The following is a 21362-nucleotide window of genomic DNA, read 5'->3' as shown; positions in this document are numbered from 1 at the left end:
AAGAATTTTTTTTAATTATCATTAACTCATGAATTTAAACATGGTTGATATATTTCAATCCATTTTAGATGCTATTGTCATTGCTGCTCAGAGAATTCTATCTTTGGCAAGTAGAAAACTTTTCAAGTTGGCTGTTCAGTCCATTTGGCAAAATCCTAATAGCTCTAATAATATTTTTCTCGCTTTCTGGTGTGACAGATGTTGTGTATTGCCTGCCCCACACCTAGAATCAGGCATTTTTCCAGGGACTTCTGGTGTCTTTTAATGGGAAATGTGTATTATTGTATGTAGCACATTCCCCCTTTTCTCTTCTACATTGTGAATCATAGTTTGGAAAGGAGCCCCTTCCAAAGTTAAAGAGAAATTCCTCTGTGTTTTGCCAAATCATATTTCTAGGACTTGCACGGCTTCATTAGACTTTAACATTTAACTCTTATATTTGAATTTATTTTTGCCTCTGGTGTGAAGAGTGAACCCAATTTTATCTTTTTTTTCACTTGGCTATCCCAACACCTGATATTAGAAAGTGTATCTTTTCCCTATTGATTTGAGATGCTACCTTTCTCATGGTCTACATTTCCAAATGCATTGGATCTGTTTCTGAATTTTCTATTCTCTTTCATTGGTCAGTCTGTCTTCTCATACCAGACTGGATTACTTATAGAAGCTATAATTATATTTTAATATACAATTAATGATGGTATTTTCTATTAATATTTCATTGCATTTAAATATTGAACTGAGAGAGAATTTTCATCTTTAGAATACTGAGTTTTACAATCCCAAAATGCAGTATATCTTTCTATTTGTTCAACTCCTTTTTTCTTTCTTTCTTTCTTTCTTTCTTTCTTTCTTTCTTTCTTTCTTTTTTTTTTTTTTTTTTTTTTTGTCTTTCAAGGCATTTATACATTCTGGGCATTTCTAGTCAAGTTTACTCATATGTGTTTATTTTCTTATTTTGGTTATTATATATGAGGTCTTCTATACATTCTGTTTTTGTTTGTATAGATGAAGGCCATTGATTTTTGCATGGTGATTTCATAAACTACTTGACTAAATTCTGTTTTGTTCCAGAAAGCTTTTTCATTTGTTCTTTTGCATTTTCCATATATGTAATTATATATTTCCTTTTAACTGTTTATTTCTTTTATAGTAACTGAACTGTTTAGATTTGCTCTTTTGGAGTATATTGTATTTTTCTAGAAAATAATACATTTCAGATTTATTTGCATTGAACTGTGCAAAATAGTCTCATGATTCATTTGTTTCCTTCATTTTTGGTAGTATCTCCTTCTTGTCATTTTTAATTTTCTGTATTTGTGCTACCTCAATTTTTTAAAATAAATAGTTTTTCACTGAAGTGCAATATCCAAAGAGGGAATAACCTGTAAGTATGCATCTCAGTGAAGTTTTACAAAGAGAACACACCTGTGTAGCCCTAGCCTTACCAAGAAATGGGACATTACTGGAAATAGAACTTGCAGAAGCCCTAATGTATCCCTTCCCAGTCACTGCAACTTCTCAGGCTGTTGATCACTATCTGACTTCCAAAACTAAATTTGTTTCACCTGTTTGTCAAATGTACATAAATAGAATTAGAGAGTCTTGTATGTCTTTTGAGTCTAGCTTCTTTCACTCAATGTTACATTTGTGAGATTCTTTCGTGTTGCAGCATGTAGGAATAATTCATTCATTTTAATTGCTGAATAAAATTCCATTTGCTAATAGACCACAATTTAATATCTGTTCTATTACTGATTAACACATGGATTGTTTATAGTTGGTGGCAATTAAGAGTAAAACTGCTATGAACATCTTTATATATGTCTCCTGGTACACATATAAGCAAAGGTCTGTAAGTGCTATATACCTATGAGGTGATTTGCTGGGCCGTGAATCATGCCACGTATACAGCTTTGGTAAATACTTCTAAAAAGTTTTTGGAAGTTGTTGTTCCAATTTACACTCCCCAAAACAGTATATGTAAGAGTTCCTACGCTCCACATCCTTATTAAACTTGGTATTATCAGTCTTCTTTATCTTATCTTATCTTATCTTATCTTATCTTAAAGAGATAGCACACGCTGGGGAGAGGGCTGAGAGACAGAATCTTTTTTTTTTTTTTTTTTTTTTTCAGAACATGGAGTATTTGCTATTACAAAACCATCTTATAGTTTCAGGGACAGTATGTTGAAAAGTAAGAAGCAAAACCAAGAAGCAAATCAAGTACAACAGTCTTCTGGGAAACAAATAATGGTCCTTGAACTTCTCCACTGCCACAAGACACTGTAGCGAAGAGGCTCTTTAACCAACCTCACTCTCCCTTTCTCCTTGTTACGCTGCACAACTCGGCTGGTGGATTTGATGTACAGGTGCCGGTGCAGTTCATCTATGAGAACCAAGTGGAGGTTCATCTTCTTGCTGTGAAGCTCCAGCCTCAGGTCGCTCAGTCCTTCCACCTGGAGCAGGGGGCCCTCCAAAGACTCCACTGCTGACACCAGCATGTCGGTGGCACTGAGATAGTGCTTGCTGGCCATGCACTGTTCCAGCTTCTGAGGCACTTGCTTGATATTCTCAATTTCATCCAGCAGGTTCAGGACATGCTTGTGTTCAATTCCTTCAATCCACAATTTCCGGAGCTCATCCCGTTTACAGTGCAACAGCATCTTGCAAGAAAGCAGGTTCTCTTTCACCTGCTTTATCTTATTTCGGGAGTTGGTAATGCGCTCTGTGATGCTCTGGTATGTGCGAATGGCTGTCGTCAACTCTGTGTAGTGCTGTACAATCAACTCATCCAGGTCACGGTCACATTTCTCATAGGCTTCTTCAAGGCGGCCCTTCTCATTTTCTCGGTCTTCAACATCATCACTGGTAGACAGAGTCCTGATCACAGAGATGAGCAGCCCCGAGGGGTCTTTGCTTTTGCTGACAGTGCTTCTGTATTTCCCACCAGCTGCTTCTGCCGCCATCTTGGTACCGGGCGGGGAGGGGGGAGAACCCGAGACAGAATCTTAAACAGGCCCTATGCTCAACGTGAAGCCCAATGTGGGGCTTGATTCCACAACCCTGGGATCATGACCTCAGCCAAAATCAAGAGTCAGATACTCAACTGACTGAGTCACCCAGGTGCCCTGGTATTATTAGTCTTTTTAAATTTAACTATTCTGGTTTTAGATTTGCATTTATATTATTACCAAGGAGCATCTTTTCATATGTTTTGTTATCTATTTGGTTATGATCATTTATAATGCCTTTTCAAGTCTTTTGCCCATGTTTTTATGAACTTTTTTTTATCTAAAGAGGTTTTTCATATATTCTGGGTATAAAATCTTTCTCAGATGTAGGCATTCCAAACACGGACTCCTACTTTGTATCTTATAAGTCTCCAAATAAGTTTTTTGATGAGCAGAAGTTCTTAATTTTTATGTAATCCAACTTATTTTTCCCTTTATGGTTAATGCTTTATTTTTGTATACTATTTGGGAAATCTTTGCCTATGACAAAGTCATGCAGATCATATTCTAAAAGTAATTGTTTTACCTTTCACATTTACACTTGATCTTAGCCAAGAAGCGATTCTTCTTAGCCAAGAAGTGATTACCTTCACGTTTAAACCTACAATCCACCTAGAGTTGAATTTTTATATGGTACAATGTGGAAATCAAGCTTAATTTTTTTCTTTTGGATAGTCAACTGACCCACAACAATTTGTTGTCAGTTCTCTACTTGTGTTTCTGTAATGTGATCTTTGCCATAAACCATGTGTCTGTGTCAGGGTGTATTTCTGGATTCCCTCTTCTGTTTCTTTTTCTGGTCCATTTGCCTGTGCTCAAACCGGTGGTGTCACACTGTCTTAATTAATGTGGCTAAATTAATATTTAGCGGTGTAACTAGATTCTCCAAATCATTCTTCTTCAAATCTACCTTATCTGTTCTTAGTTATTTGCATTTTAAAAAATAAATTTTAGAAACTTGTCAATTCCCCACCCTCCCCCCAAATTGCTGGAATTATAACTGTAGTGCATTGACTCTATCAGTTGATTTAGGGAGAACAGACATATTTATAACACAGAGTCTTCTAATTTATAAACAAATTATATCTCTATATTTATTTGGATTTTGCAATTTCTTTCAATATTTTAAAGTTCTTTGTGTTGAAATTTTGTGTACATTTTATTAGATTATATTCTAAGGTATTTAACATTGATGGTTTTCAGTGCTATTTTTCTAATAGTTTCATTTATTTATAAAAATACAATTTATTTGAGTAAACTGTATATTGGGACTTCATTAACTTCACTTATTAATTATAATAATTTATTTCTAAATTATTTTGGATTTTTCCATGCACAGTCATGCCATTTGCAAATAATGACAATGCTTTACTGCCTTGGCTAAGACCTCCAGCACCATGTTGAATAAAAGTAGTGATAGATCTACTATATGATCCAGCAATTCCACTTCTGGATATTTATCCAAAGGAAATGAAACCACTAACCTGAAAATATATCTGCATTCCCATGTTCATTGAAGCCTTAATTACAACAACTAAGACATGGAAACAACCCAAGTGTCCATCAATATACAAATAGATAAAGAAGAATATATTCAACCATAAAAAAGAAGGAAATCTTGCCATTTACAACAACATGGATGGAACTTGAGGGCATTCTGCTAAGTGAAATAAGTCAGTCAGAGAAAGACAAATTCTATATGATCTCACTTATGTGTGGAATCTGAAAAACAACAACAAAAAACACATAGATATAGAGAACAGGTTGGTGGTTGCCAGAGATGGGGGGGATGGGTGGATGAAATAAATGGGTGAAAGAAAAAAAAAGTGGTGATAATGAGCATTTTTACTTCATTTCTGATCATAAAAGAGATTTTTGCTCTTCAACACTAAGTATAGGGTTGGAGCAGAATTTTTAGGACACATTTTATCAGATTAAGGAAGTTTTCTACTATTCCTAGTTTTCTAGCAGTTTTTTTTTTTAATAAACAGGAGATGAATTTTATCAACTTTGTTTCTGTAACTATGGAGTGATAATAACATTTTTATTCTAATTTTTAATGTGGTGAATTATATTAGTTGATTTCTTTTATTCGAAGTGAGGAAGAACTTGAATACATTAAAATGCACAAATCTTAACAGTACATCCTGATCAATTTTTGCATATGTATACATCCATGTAGCTACCATTTAGATCAAGGTTTGGATGATCTTTATCAACCAGAAAGTTCCTTTGTGCCCATTCCTAGTCAATACTCAGAGGTAACCACTTATTTTCATCTTTATTACCATGGGTTAGTTTTTCTTTTAACTTCACATAACTGAAATCATATAGTATGTATTTTCAGTGTTTGTTTTCATCCATTCAATATAATGTTCTTGACTAGTGTTTTTTAAAAACATATGTCTTAATTTCTAGGTGGAAGTTCCTTTTCAGTTTTTTATTTTGTTACTAGTTTTAGTTTTATTGCATTTTAGTAAGAGAATGTTATTGGTATTGTTTCTTCCTTTCAGAATGCAGTGAGGTTTTGTTTGTGACCCAGGTCAGGAATATAATTAAAAAAAAATGAAATAGAGATTTATTTGAACAGTTGGTCTTCTTAGAAGAAAGCCCATACTTTTGGAGAAGCCTTCTAAGCATGCAGTGTTCTTTTGAGGTAGGTGGTAAACAGGTAGGTATGTTCTGTTGCCTCTTCCAGTGTCATAATTGTATTCTGTTGCTACATTGGAGATTCCATTTTAGTGTTTTAGTTTTAGAATTTAACTAAAGTTTTTGCTTCCTGAGATGTTACATAGTGGAGAGGTCGAGGGTTTTCAAAGTCCAGCTCTGTCCTTCACTAACTTATGTCAGTTTCCTTATCCATATAACAGAAATAATAGTATCCATTTCATTTTGTTTCTGTGATGACTGAATGAGATAACTTGGGTGAAACATCTGGTAAGTGGAATAGGTAGGCACTTGACTGATGGCATCCATGGTTGTGATTGTATTAGCTGCAAATAAGCTTAGTTCACATGCTAGTCTCACCAACAAGGGAGAAAATGCTATCTAGTTCCACACTGACCAAACTGCATTTGAGCCCAGAATAAGAGGATGAAAAATTACTTCCCTGAATTGACTGGCATACTATCCCTCATACATATCCAAATCTTCTAGATACAATAAAGTACAGTCACCCCTTAAACATGGGTGTGAATTATAATATGGATGATTCTTTTCAACATTAACATGAATCAAGGGCCAGTTTGATCACTAGGAAGGATAGATTCAAGTAGACTTAAAAGAAAAAGTCCTGAGAGGAATAGGGAAGAAGAGTAGGAAATGGAAGTAGCAAACAAAGATGATAAATTTTACTTCCTTCAGTATTTTGCCCAGAAACGGACCCTGCTAGGGACCACTAGTTGAAGCTAGTGATCAGTTTTCATTCCCTAAGAGCACTGTCAGGTGCTCCCAGACACTGAAGCCTCTGCCTCCAGATTTTGCATTCTCTCCTGCAGCAGTCTAAAATTATACCTCTTCTGCACCTCTGTGATACTTTTAGTTTGTCCTTTTGGCTTGTAGCCAAATCCTTGTGCTCAGTCTCATTCGTGACTGTCTTCCAGTCTGAGAAGAGCAAAGATTAGGGAGAGGGAGGGGGAAGTGCAGTGGGAGGGAAGGATATGCAGAAGTGCCACAGGGAAACTCCTACCTGTGACATTCTGGTACTTCTCAAGGTTACAGGGATCAAGCATCTCGCAGTCAGTTGTGAAGAGAAGGCTTTCCTCTCTCCTGTTGTGATTGCAGTGGGGAATGACTGGTTGTGATAATAACAGTGTGCTCCAGGGCTGATTGATGTGGTGACAGCACCAGGCTTGCATGAACCCCACTGCCAAGGCTTAGGACCTCACTGGGACTGTCGACAACTTCTTTTTCTACTTGACTCACGTTGCAATCACCTGAGAAGCATGTTGTCCAAAAATTTCAAAGACAGCCAAGCAGAATTAATAGACCAGAGGCAGCACTGAGTGAGCATTATTCATTGACAGGTAAAAGAGTCAGATTTTTTTTTTTTTTTTAAAAAAAAGGTCAACCAAAGTGGATATAAGGCGTGGTTGTTGAGAAACATGCTTATCATATTCAAGTCCTAACAGGCTCAGCTGGTTTCATGTGGCTATTTACGTTGCCACTTAAAGTCTCATAACAAAATCATCACTAGGTAATCTGCATGTAACTAGTTCACCCACTGGTCAGTGCTCAGTCATGATATGCCCGTCTTCATTAGGCTTCAAACTTTCTCAAAAAAATCATAACTTTCCTATAAAACTGACTTCAAAACACAAGTGTTTATGTGTACACATGCTTATGTTGAGTTCAGCAATATTTCATATTAATTTTTGGAGATACTTATAAAATAGAACTAGTTGACTTCAAAATTTTGTGAAGTTTTAGGAATTACTTTATATATTAGAGTTTTAATGTATAACCTTTAATTTTCATTTCTAGTTGAACACTGATTTAATAAGGGCAGGAATCAACAGAAAGTGTTGGAAAATGGATGTGAGACAGTAATGCCAACTAACATGAGAACAGCTGGATCTGAACTTTGTTAAGAAGTGGAAATCATGCTTGGGAATCAGCCTCAGGGTGATCAGCCCCAGAGGGAGGAATTCACATTAACTCAAGGGCATGTAAGAGTCATACAAATCAGAATGCCTAGTTTATTAATGCCGTGAGAAATATAACCAGCTCATTCAGGCTGGCATAAATTTCTCTTCCTATAGTCAAAGTATATGAGAAGTCAAATTACAATTAGGGGACAGTTTTGGATTACTCAGGAATCAGAAATAGTCGAAACCTAGGTGATTGGTACCTTCCCTTCCTACGGGCAGATGCACTTGGGAAACAGGATATTGCTTGATGAACATAGAGTCAGAACACAGAGTTTTATATTAATGGAATATTTAAAAGAACCAGGAAAAACCAGCTTGAGCTATCTATCCAGGACAAGGTATAATTTTGCTAATTGGTTTGACCACATACGTTTATCTCCAAACCAGAGATCAGAAATATTCCCAAACCCTGTAGGTAAGACTTCCTCTTCCAGTGACTGAGCATGGGCAGACACTGCCAATGTCAGCCTCTAGGGGCCTCTTCCTTCCCCCGTGGCTGAAACACTCCCCTCTTCCCATCTACCTCAATACACACATCCACTTCTAATGTCACATTCTTTCTCTCATTTCTTGGTATAAACTTAGGAATGGAATTGTTTTTTTCATTGCTGGGTCAGGGGATGAGCCCATTTTGGTGGGTCCTGTCAAATTGTTTTCCAAAATGAGTGTATCAGTTTATACTCTATCATACCTTTTCTTTGTTTCACGTTGTAGCTAACCCTTGGTATTTGTAATTTTTGACCCATCAATGTTTGTAAAATGGTATCTTGCTTTATTGCAGTTTTAACTTCTATTTGTTTGTTTTGTAAAATTGAGCATCTTTTCATTTGTTCCTTGACCACGCTTCTTATCTGCATCTATTGAAAGCATCACGTGGATTTTTCAACCAGTTAATACAATAGATTACAGTAAGAGATTTTCCTGTATTTAGCTCACATTGCATTCACTTGGTTATGAAATAGTATCTTTCTAAAAATTGTAGAGTTGGTTTAATAATACTTTATTTAGGGCTTTTACATAGAAACTCAAAGTTAAACGTGGCCTATAATTTAACTTTTTCTTATTGTCCTGTTTAATCTTTTCTTGTCACAATGTCACTAATCTCAGCCCAATTTTTCTCTTTTCTGAAAGAGCCTGATAATTTATTTTTGAGAAGATTTTGAATCGCTGATTCATTTTTTCCATTATTTTAGAACCATTCAAACTTTCAGACACTGTTGGGTCAGTTTTGATCATTTACTTTTTCCTAAGAATTTGTTATTTTTTGCCTGTTTTTTTAATTTTGAATTTTTTAGTGAGGTATAATTTATACATAGTATATGCACAGATAGTTGGAAGAACACCCATGAAGATATAGAATATTCTATGACTACAGAAAGTTTTATCATGCCTCTTTCCAGGGAATCTTGCCCTCTGCCTCTACGAAGCATTTTCTGTTTTGATTTCTATCATAGATTCGTCTTCCTTGTTCCTGAATTTTAAATAAATGGAATTATATAGCACATATTCTTTTGAATATGAATTCTTTCGGACATTTTTTGAGATTCCTGCATGTTGCTGCATATATCACTAGTTTGTTACTTTGTATTACTGAATAATATTCCCTTGTATGAATGTTCCACAATCTATCTGTCCATTCTCCTAGGAATGGAAATCTCCATTATTTCCATTTTGACTACTGCAAATACAGCTGCTCTGAACATTCATGTGCAAGTCTCTTTATGAACATATGTTTTCATTTTTCTTGGGTAAATATATGAGAGTAGAATTGCTGGGTTAGAGAACAGGTGAATAAACTTGATGAGAAACTGCCATACCATTTTTCAAAGTGGTTTTAGTATTTTGCATTCCACCAGCAGTATAAACGAGTTCTAGTGCATCTGCTTTTTCTTTTATCTCCCCAAGTTTTTATTCAAATTCAGCTAGTTACCATATAGCGCCATATTAGTTTCAGGGGTAGAATTTAGTGACTCATCACTTACATACAACACCTGGTGCTCATTATAACAAGTGCCTTCATTAATACCCATCACCTATTTAACCCATCCTCCCTGCCCACATCCCCTCCAGTAACCATCAGTTTGTTCTCTATAATTAAGCGTCTGGGGGTGCTTGGTTGGCTCAGTTGGTTATAAGTGTCCAACTTCGACTCAGGTCATGATCTCGCAGTTCGTGAGTTCAAGCCCTGCATCAGGCTCAGTGCTGACAACTCAGAGCCTGGAGCCTGCTTCGGATTCTGTGTCTTTCTCTCTCTACCTCACCACCGCCGCCCCCCCACCCCCACCCCCACCCCCGCCGCCCCCGGCTCCCACTCTGTCTGTCTCTCTCTCAAAAATAAATAAACCTTAAATTTTTTTTTAAACTCTGTTTCTTGGTTTGCTTCTCTTTTCCCCCACAATGTTCATTTGTTTTGTTTCTTAAATTCCACGGATGAGTGAAATCATATGGTAATTGTCTTTCCCTGACTTATTTCACTTCAAATAATATTCTCTAGCTCCATCCACAGTGTTGCAAATGGCAAGATTTCATTCTCTTGATGGCTGAGTAATATTCCATTAAATATATATGTGACATTTTCTTTATCCATTCATCAGTCTATGCATATTTGGGCTCTTGCTGCAATTTGACTATTGTTGCTAATGTTGCTATACTCATAAGGGTGCATGTATCCCTTCAAATTAGTTTTTGTGTATCCTTTGGGTAAATACCTAGTAGTACAATTGCTGGATCATAGGGTAATTCTGTATCTCCTTTTTTTTTTGCCAATACTTGGACACACCTTAATTTTGCCAATACTTGGACACACTATTAAGGACACACCTTAATAGTGTCCAGGTTTTTCAACTTAGCCATTCCAGTGGGTGTAGTGCTATCTTGTGGTTTCAACCTGTTAATGATTTTAAGCATCTTTGCAGGTGCAGGTTTGTCATTCGTACATCTTATTTTATGAAGTGGCTGTTAAAGTTTTTGCCTATTTTTTAATAAAGTTGTCTTTTTTCTACTGATTTGTCATTCTTTCTATTTTCTGGAGACAAGTCCTTTTTTAGACATAAAAATGGCAATACATTCTCCCAATTTTGTCTTTTTATTTCCTTGTGTCTTTTGATATATAGAAGCTTTTAATTTTAGTGCTGTATAAATTATCAAATTTTTAGTTAGTGTTTTGGTCCTCTCTAAGAAATCTTTGTGTCTACCCCAACGTTGTCCATCTATTTTTCTATGTGTTCTACCGGATTTATAATTTTGGCTTTTATGTTTAGATTTACAACTCATCTTGAATCAATTTTTTAATGGTAAATTGTTTCATTTATTGGCATAAAATTGTTTTTAGCATTCCTTTATTGTCCTTTTAATGTCTTTAGGATCTGAATTGATGTTTTCTTTTTATTTACTCTCTTCCTTGATCAGTAGTGCATAAGGTTTATCAATTTTATTACTCTTGCCAGAGACTCAACTTTCACTTTTGTCAATATTCTCTATTGTTTGTTTCTATTTCATTTATTTCTGTTCTCATGGTTTTTATTTACTTTTCTCTTTTTATGTTGGGTTTAATTGAATTTTCTTTTTCTAATTTCTTAAGGTGAAATTTTTTTCTAACATAAGCTATAAATTTCCCTCTAAGCACTGCTTTAGCAGCATCCCACACATTTTGTCATTATCCTGCAGTTGAAAGAAGTTTTTAAATTTCTGTGTTTCTATTTTGCTCATGGTTATTTAGAAGCTTAATTCCCAGATGTTTGGGAGGTCAACCCAATCTTCACATTTGTAACATAAAAAAATACTGTAACAATGATTTTCATGTATCTTTATCTCTGTTTTTATCTTTTTACTTCAATTTAATTGTTAACCTCTAATCACTGCTATATCTCTAACAATATTTTTGATTCCTATATTATTCACTTGTGCCTTCTCTCTGTCTTGATCCACTTTACCAATGATTTAATTTTATACTTTTTTCAAAGAAATAATTTTCACCTCTCTTTGTACTTCTTTTTTCATTTTAATTAGACTTCATTTTATATAGTGGTTTTAGGTTCACAGCAAACTTAAGTAGAAAGTACAGGGAGTTCTCCTGTCCCTATACAATCCTACCTTCCCCCACTATCAACATCCCACACTACATTTACATTTGTTACATTGTTGCCTATAGTGACACAGCATTATAACCCAAAGCTCACGGTTTACATTAGAGGTCACTCTTGGTGTTAAACATTTTATGGGCTTTGACACATACATTATGACATATATGAACTATTAAAGTAGCATATGGAATAATGGTTTACTCTACTGTTTGAGGTATATTACTCTATCATCTCTTTTCTTGGTAATTCAAAAATCTGTTGACTCTCGTCAATGGATCTTCCTTATGCATTTGTGTTTTTCACTTTACCTGATAGAATTCTGTAATTCTGTAATTTAATTTGGCTCCTTCAGAAAGGATTTGCTTTTGTTTCTGCCAGGTGTCTGAGGTAAAAGCAACTCAGGAACTCTTTCACTGACTTTTCAGCTGGGAAATCTTATGTGGCTATACAGGTGGTAAAAATTCCAGCCCCAAACTTATATGAGAGCATCTTGAGGTGGCTGGAAATATCCAGAGGGTACTGTTTCCTTTTTGTTTTCTGTTCCTTCTAGAGGCAAGGCCATGATCAGCATGTATCCTCAACATCTCTTTCTGTGGGGGACATATTTGTTTTAGTTCACTGACTGAGGGGTTGATCACCCTTATGGTGTCTCATCTTTTTGTAGAAGGCTTTAATTTAAATTCTCATGTAGTAGAGGTTCTAGGTCCCTGTCCTTGCCCAAGTTTTTAGAACTTCCCTCCTCTGCACCTTAATAGAATTGGGTTATGAAATCTCACTTTGTTGTGGCTATTATTACTCAGCCTAGGTTAAGTGATGTTGCAATAATAAATTAGCTCTAAATTCTTTATATGTTATTTCTTATTCACGCTACCTATCTTGAGCAGGTTAGTGGAGAGCTCTGCTCAAAGGAATCACCTAGGGACCCAGTCTTACATGGTTTCCACCATCTTGGCTCTTGACTTTGGCATCTGCTAAAGTGAAAGAATGGAAGATAGAAGACAGCACAGGGCATTTCAGCCTCAGCTCTGAAGTGACTCACATCACTTCTGCATACATTTCATAAACCAGCAGTAGGCACACAAACCCACTTAGGTTCAAGTGGACTGGGAAGGATAGTTTTCTGGGCACCCAGGATGGAGGAAAATAAAATAGGATTTAGTGATATATACCATTGTCCCTGGGGTAGCCATTACATATTACCTACCATTGTAAGCATTCCTAAATCCTTGACTTATCAGATTCAGTTTATAAACAACAATTAACCTATTTCATAAGTTCTTCAAAGATGTCATGCATTATTTAACAGTTATATGGTGATAAATCATACCTTTAAAAATAATTCAAAACCTTCAAATCCGTAGTGTGCACTGCCAAGACACTTCAAAGCTAACTAGACCCAATGTGATTTTTAAGACCAACCGGTGGTGGTCATCTCAGAAAGGGAGACACAAAAAGAGCATCCCTAGGCAATTCACTTATCAGTAGAGTCTGGCACTTTCCTCATAACATTTGGCAGTCTATGTGCTCACTACGGTCTATTTGCTTTTTTCTAAGACTTGTAGCGAAAATTAATAATTTGTTGGATAAATCCTTGCATGTTCATATTAACATATTTCATCTTTATTTGCTCTAACACAATTAATTACTTTCAAAGAACTACAATCACTATCATCATCATGGTTGCTAATTACTACCAATATCAGTGAATACATACTGAGTGTGGGGTACTAAGTTTCATATTAGTTTACATAATTCAGAGAAGCATTTCTTGTCATGAAATTTTTTAACCTAGGAGAATTAAATTATGGTTCTTTCAGATAATTTATAATTCTGCTTTTCTTTTTCCTGATCTTTCTTCAGCAACGGTCATTCTTCATTCTTACACATTTTTATTTAACATTTTAGATCTTTTAGACTAATAATACTAAAGGAAATTTTAAAGTAGTTGGTTTATAAAGGATATATCACAGTGCCTTCAAGGAACCTGGAAATAGGGGAAATATAATTTCCCTTGGAAGTTAAATCTCAAGATCAACACACAATGGCTCAAAGAAGAGATTTCTAAGCCAGTAAGACTTGACTAAGTGGATTGGATGGTATTGTCTACTAGCCTCCTTCTTACCTCATCTATTTCCTCACCTTACCACTTATCCACTACCCCAGCTAAGCTATCTTTCACACCATTCCACTGAATCCTCTCTTGCTAAAGTCACAAATATCCTCGATGTTGCCTAATCCAATAGCCACATCTGAGTTTTTAGACTTAGAGAATGAACTCTACTCCTCAGAAGTTTTTTCAGATAATTAGCACTCCCACCATCTTGAAACATTTTCTTATTTTGGTTTCAGGAACATGTGTTACTGGTTTTTCTTCTCTCTCATTGGCTGCTCTTCCTCAATCTCCTTTGCTAGACTCTCCTTATTCCTCCTTCTAAATCAGAGTTGTTCCAGGTCTCAGTCTTGGAGTCTCTTCTCTTTTCTATCTGTGATCACCATCTTGAGGAATTGAATTCAATCCCATGGCTTTAAAAACCACTGATATACTGATAACGTCAGTTCCAACCTCTCCCCTATTAATTATAGACTACCAATTATAATCTGCCTTCTGATGTCTAATAGGCACACTAAAATCATCACATCCAAAAAACAAAATCTCTATTGCCTTCTCCTACAAAAATATGGATCTTCACTCACCTCATGGTCAGGCCTCAAACTTTGAGTACATCCTTCAAAATACATTCCAAATCCCATCATTTCTTACCTCTTTTGCCATTTTCTGTTCTGCTCCAAGATACCATCATCTCTTACCTGACCCTGCAGTATTTACCTATCCTGCTCCCCATTGGCACCTGTGCCCTCATTAGCCAATTCTCCAGGTTGCCGCTGGAGCCGTCCTTTTAAAACACAGATCTGAGCACATCACTCTCTTGTTTAAAACCCTCTAATAGTTTCTATCACATTAGGATAAAATCCAAAATTCCTTATCATGACCTAAACCTTATAAAGGCCTTTGTGATCTGGCCCCTGACTGCCTCTCCCAAATCATACTACCATTTTCTTCCTCACTCTTTGAACTCTAATAATATTGTCTACTATCTGTTTCCCCAACGTGTCAAGAATGTTTCCACTGCAAGGCTTTTCCCCGGTCTGAACACTGGTCTCATGTCCACTTAGCTTGCTTTCTTGCTTATTCAGGTGTCTGCTCAAATATCACACCCTGAAATAGTCCTTCACTGACCATTCAACTTAAAGTAGTATCTCTTAAACTTCTGGGTTTTTTTCTGCTTCATTTTTTCTTCCTGGTACTTACTATTAACTGTTTTTGTATGATTGATTTATAGATTTATATATTTTTTATTACCTTTATCTCTTCTCCCACTTGGAATGTAAGATCTATAAAGGCAGGGATTTTATTTATTTGTTTATTTAAAATGTTTCTTTAATTTTGAGAGACAGAGAGATAGACTGTAAGCAGGAGAGGGGCAGCGAGAGAGGGAGACACAGAATCTGAAGCAGACTCCAGGCTCTGAGCTGTCAGCACAGAGCCTGACGTGAGGCTCGAACTTACGAACCGTGAGACTATGACCTGAGCCGAAGTCAGACGCTTGACCTACTGAGCCATCCAGGAGCCCCTATGAGGGCAGGGATTTTATATGAAACCCTTAGAATCACCACACCATTGTATTGTTAGCACCTAGTCTTTCAATAAGTATTTATTAATGTTAGAATGGATTAATATTTTGACATATTGGTTTGGCAATTAAAAACCTTTAAAATTTAATTAATGTGAGTTTATTCCTCAGAAATGGCTTCCTTTTTAGTGTGCTGGGAAAATCAGGTTTCTGACCTTATAAGGGAGATCAGACACAGTTGTAAATTTATGAAAGTAATGGATAGGGAGCTTCTCAGAATGCCACCTGATCTTGGCAACCTATATGTATTCATGCAAAACTTCATTAGTTGCTTTCTCATACAAAAGAGAGGGTGCTGGAAGGTATGAATGAGTTCATTAGGTCCCAGGCTCAGGCAGGATTCTATTGATAGTGTGGTGGTAGTGAAGATCAGAGCTCCAGAGTGAGACTAACAGGGTGAGTCCTTTACCATTCAGCAATCGTGAAATTTGGGGCAAAATATGTATCCTCTGTGCTTCTTGGTTTCCTCATCAGTAAAATAAAAGAAAGAACAGTATTTGCATCATAGGATTATGGTCAGTTCATACACAAAGCTTAGAACAGTGTCTACTACATTGTAAGCACACAAGAAGTATGTGCAATAATTATTATTGTTTTCTCTCAGTTATTCTGTCAGTCTTTCAAAGATCAAATCAACTATTGCAGTTTCTATTACAGGGATGGATTCAAAAAAGAAAGTGAAAAACTGTTTTGAGTTCTGTTTTCATCATCGAGTGTGAGTTACTCCTTTAATTTTGGAGAAATGTTAAGTGGAAGGAAGGCTTGCCATCTGTCTAGGTCCCAGCAGGTGGGTGGAGGGTAACTAGGAGATTACAAAACACTCTGCAAATATCAAATGGCAGACACAATGCTAAAAGTAATTCCTTCTAATTTCACAACCGTACAGTGACCAATGGCTCCACCAAAACTCAGATGATGACTTAAGTCCTGAACCCTGGAGTTAATGAGACAATCACCAAGGCAGTGATGGTCTCCCAGCTATGCAGACTGGGTTCCATATTTATACCCAGACTAACACCAGGAAACAGGAGACAGCAGAGGGGCACTTAAAAAAAAAAACCATTCAGTGCAAAATGTATGTTTTCCCTCTGTTCAAGTCCTGATCCATTATATTCTAGCTTTGTTGAAGAACTGTTTAAAACAAAATGAAACACAAAACCATTAAAATAACATTTGTTGCATACTTACCACGTACCATGCACCATCCAAAGTGTTTTACATGTATTAATTCATTTAATCCTCATAATGCTCCATGGAATAGGTGTTTTTACTGTCCTAATTTTCCAGAAAAAAAACAGAGACAGTCCCAAGAGGTTTGAGAACATACCCACGGGCACACAGTTGGAAGGAATGGAGCTGGAACTTCACCCTGGGCAATCCAGCTCCAGAGCCTAGAAACGTAAGCACGCCATTCCATTGTATTGTGTAGGAAACCTTTTTCAAATTAAAAAAAAAAAAAAAAAAGTTTATTTATTTATTTTTGAGAGAGTCAGAACACGAGCCAGGGAGGGGCAGAGAGAGTGAGGGAGAGACAGAATCTGAAGCAGGTTCCAGGCTCTGAGGTTGTCATCATAGAGCCGACACAGGGCTCGTATTCACGGACTGCGAGATCATGACCTGAGCTGAAGTGGGACACTTAACCGGCTGAGCCACCTAGGCACCCCCTTTTTATAATTTTTAATATTTTTTTTTTTTAGAGAGAGAAACCATGCATGTACGGGCGTGAGTGGGGAGGGGCAGAGAGGGGGGCGGAGAGAAAGAATCTTAAACAGACTTCACACTCAGTGCAGAGTCTGACACTGGGCTCTATCTGGTGAACCCTAAGATCATGACCAGAGCCGAAATCAAGAATTGGCGGTTTAAATGACTGAGCCATCCAGGTGCCCCATGTAGGAAATCTTTTAAGCGCGCAAATATTATGCACATTTTGATTGTCACTACTATACTTACTATCAGAAATAAACCCCCATTTCTCCTTTACAAGTTTTTTTAGGGATAAGTGCAAGGTACCGGACTACATGGAGGAGATCCATAGAAGCCATATAAAACTTCCCACGCAACTGTGTAACTGGGACAAATTCACTCACATCGATTCTATTGGCTCGCTCTCTTGTCTGCCGCCCCGTTTTAGACAGTTACCTGACTTCTTGAACAATGCAGTGTGTTCTTTTGTTTTTGTAGCAGAGTTGTAGGAAGGCCCATTGTCTCTTTTCTTCAGCAGCAGGTGGAGCGCTAGAGGAACTAAAAATGGAACAGCCTATCCTCTCTGATTCTCTGCTGTGTGTGTGAATTTTAATAGGTTGTTTCTGAAGTTAGGCTCCAACTGTCAAGTAGAAACATTATAATAGCAGGCAAAAGATTATGACTAAAGGCAAATACTTGCCTGAGAGATCCCTCTACTCAATGCCTCATCCTTATTCCTTTAAGGCTAATCTGGAAGCGGGATGGGAGGGGTCACTGGTGTCTTTTGTCCTTCTTCAGGTGAAGAGGAACCTTTTATTGACTCAGTGACTGTGGTGAGACAGAGGGAACCAAGATCCAGGGTAGAGACATAATTGCCAATAGAGACATAAAGGATGTTTTGTCTAAATTTCCTCCCAACCTTAAATCCATAATACAAACATTTTATTGTGCTTTGAAAATGGAGTAAGGCTACTCTCTCCCTGCTCATTTTGGCACTTGCATTCATGTATGTGAGCAAGAGCTTGAGATTTAGAGGCAGATGGAACCCGATTTTACTTACAAGCTGTGGCTGTTGGCATATTTTTCCTATTTGTAAAATGGGATTTATAATACATTCTGGATTGTTGTGAAGACACTACATATACCACAGGACATACAAAATCACTCAGTGAATGGTACCTATTATTATTAACCATAATGTTCAAAAGGTCTTAGGAATGCTGCATTCTATTCAATCCATGCAGACATGTCTTAAATCGTCCATTCGTTTGGACCCATATTTTCAAAAAAGTTAATAGACTTCCTAGAAAATGGCTCTCCTTTTGATAGATGAGACTGTCATCAACTTTGCAGAGACATATAGCAAGTACCACAGCAGGAACAACCCTTCAAAAATAGGGCAAACTTCTTACGCCAGGTAGAATGTGTTTATATCCCATTACGCACCTTGTATGCCGATGTGTCTTTGAAGTCACTTTTCTATGCAGGATTTTCTGCATCTGTAAAATGAGGGCGTTTGCTCATCTCCAAATTCCCTTCCAGCTCAAGCCTCCTATTAGTTTACTAATGAGGTGAGAGATGACATAATTTAGAGATGCTGGGTTTAGGAACTGTGGATTTTAATTATAAAATTGCTTGCTAAGATGCAAGTCATTTTCTATTATCTATTCTAAGAGGTAGGAAGGCTGTAAGTCTCCAGAACTGAATATTATTATCTTGACCACAACGCTTTGTTGTACAACAGAAGTACAAATTACCTACCAATTTGAGGAATTAATTGGACTGCAAGACACCTATAGACAAAAAAACGTCTCCTGAAGCTAGGAAAACAGGCTGGCTTCAGAAATATAGTATACGACCATTTCCTATGGCTCATTCATTTCTGTTTTAAGACACACTTAACACATACATTTATTCGTCGGAAAAATTTTTTTCACAGTGTTTGAGCATAATCTGTATATCAAGTGACAATAAACATCTTCCACCCACACGAGTTAAATAGTGTGACATCATTCATACTGTGAGAAGCCTTGCATTTAGAAAGCCAGGGAAATATTAGTAATCTACTCTAAAAATTTGGAATATGCTACTTTATAAATATAACTTTTAACACTATATTAAGTAGGAAATAAGAGCAGCAAAAATAATGCTCTCTTAGTTCTTTGAGGATGGGACTATCTTATTCATCTTCATTTTTCCAGCACTTGCACGGGCAAGAGGATATTTAAATTAAAAAGAATATTTAATATTTGTAGCAGGGATATTTGAATTGAATTTATTTCTTGAGTTAGTAGAGAACTTTATCAAACACCTTATGCTGTATGTTACCTCCTCATGTCTTATTTATTTTATAACTTATTTATTTTATAACTATTTTATACTTACTTATTTTATACCTATTTTATATTATACCTCTTAATTCACTTTACCTATTTTGTCTACCCCCTAAACTCCTCCCTTCTGGCAACCATCAGTTTGTTTCCTGCAGTTATGAGTCCATTTCTATTTTGTTTTGATTATTTGTTTATTTTGCTTTCTAGATTCCACATATAAATGAAATCATACAGTATTTGTTTTTCTTTGGCTGACCTATTTCACTTAGCATAATGCCCTCAAGATTCATCCATGTTGTCACAAATGACAATATTTCCTTCTTTTTTGTGGCTGAGTAATATTCCATTGCGTATGGGTACTACACCTTTTTTATCCTTCAACTATTAATGGGCACTTGGGTTGCTTCCATATCTTGACTATTATTAGAAAACACTGTGATGAACATGGGAGTGCATCTGTCTTTTCGCATGAGTGTTTTCATTTTCTTTGGGTAAATATCAAGAAATGCAATTTCTGAATCATGTGACACTTCTCTTCTTAAAGGAATCTCCTCACTGTTTTCCATAGTGGCTGCACTAATTTACATTCCCACCAACACTGCACATGAGTTCCCTTTTCTCCACATCCTCTCCAACATTTGTTCTTTCTTGCCTCATTTAATCTCAAAAAAAAGAAAAAAAGAAAAAAAGAAAAGAAAATCCATGAGCTATTTTGAAAAATAGGAGTAATTCTGTACCTGGGATCTGAAAGTGAATTAAAAATACATCTAGCTTTTGACCCCAGTCATCTCTCTCCAGTTGCAACTATTAAATGCTCCTAAAGAACATGTGCTTGGGGTGCCTACGTGTCCAACTTCAGCTCAGGTCATGATCGAGTGGTTTGTGAGTCTGAGCCCCCTGTCGGGCTCTGTGTTAACAGCTCAGAGTCTGGAGCCTGCTTCGGATTCTGTGTCTCTGTCTCTCTCTGCCCGCCCCCACCCTCCCTCTGTCTTTCTCTTTCTGTCTCTCAAAAATAAATAAACACTAAAAAATTAAAAAACAAAACAAAACATGTGTGTTGGACTGAGACCGCTGCTTCGTCACTGTTTGAATTGGAAACTTAACTCTTACTTAACCCCTCCAAGCCTCAGTTTCCCTGTCTGTCTTTGTTGTTGTTTGGTTTGGCTTAGTAAATATCAGACATAATGTTTGTAGCTTGTAGCACAATACTTGGCACAGGGGAAAGCTATCATTATTGTCATTATTATGAAGCTACCTTCCTCACTGGTAAGATATGACATCATCTGCTGTAAAATCAAGAACTACTCCTTGTCATTTCATTAAATCTAGACAAGTTGCCATGTCCCTTTTTGGCATGATAAAATATGGGATTTCAGAATTGTCACGGGATGTTAAAAATATTAACTGCCCCTCTCACCAAGGGCAACCCTCCCCCCCTCCCCCCCCCCCCCACCCCTTGTGTTCCTGATCATCCCCTCAGCCAGACCCACTGGGAGACATAAAAGCCAGGACAAGGTCCCCATGCAGAGCTGAATGATTCATGTGCAAACGCCCTCTCTGATTCATAACAAGGAAGGGACTCATCCTCTCATTCCCAGAAGCCTACGGAGCCAGCCTCATTTGGCAGGGACTGTGGGGGCTCCCAGCTTCCGGGCATGGAGTCTGGCTGCATTCTGAATGCTTGGTGATGACCAAATGGGTGAGGAATATAGCTGTGCAGCACAGCCGACGACTCATGGAGGTACTGTGGGTAATTAGAGATTCATTACAATCCCATAGTTTGTATCATGGCTCGGGGTCAACACAGGGTCACTGCACATGGCAAACTTAGGGAGCTGTGTCTGGAAGGATGACGCCAGCTAGGAGAGGCTGAGAGCTCAAAGCGGACAGGGATGCGGAGCCAGGGGGG

The 21362-nt window shown here is 37.0% G+C and overlaps 1 protein-coding gene across 1 annotated transcript; it reads right to left on the bottom strand.

The window, feature by feature from the left end:
• Window positions 1–2207: 2207 nt before the first annotated feature.
• LOC131511384 (exocyst complex component 4-like) lies at window positions 2208–2986 on the bottom strand. The gene has a single exon (XM_058729086.1). It carries the CDS (start codon window positions 2967–2969, stop codon window positions 2223–2225), a length of 747 nt encoding a protein of 248 aa, XP_058585069.1. The 5' UTR covers window positions 2970–2986; the 3' UTR covers window positions 2208–2222.
• Between the last annotated feature and the right edge of the window lie 18376 nt (window positions 2987–21362).

This window comes from Neofelis nebulosa, chromosome 5 (assembly GCF_028018385.1).
Source record: "Neofelis nebulosa isolate mNeoNeb1 chromosome 5, mNeoNeb1.pri, whole genome shotgun sequence".
Classification (NCBI taxonomy): domain Eukaryota; kingdom Metazoa; phylum Chordata; class Mammalia; order Carnivora; family Felidae; genus Neofelis; species Neofelis nebulosa.
This window is presented reverse-complemented; position numbering and strand designations above follow the sequence as displayed.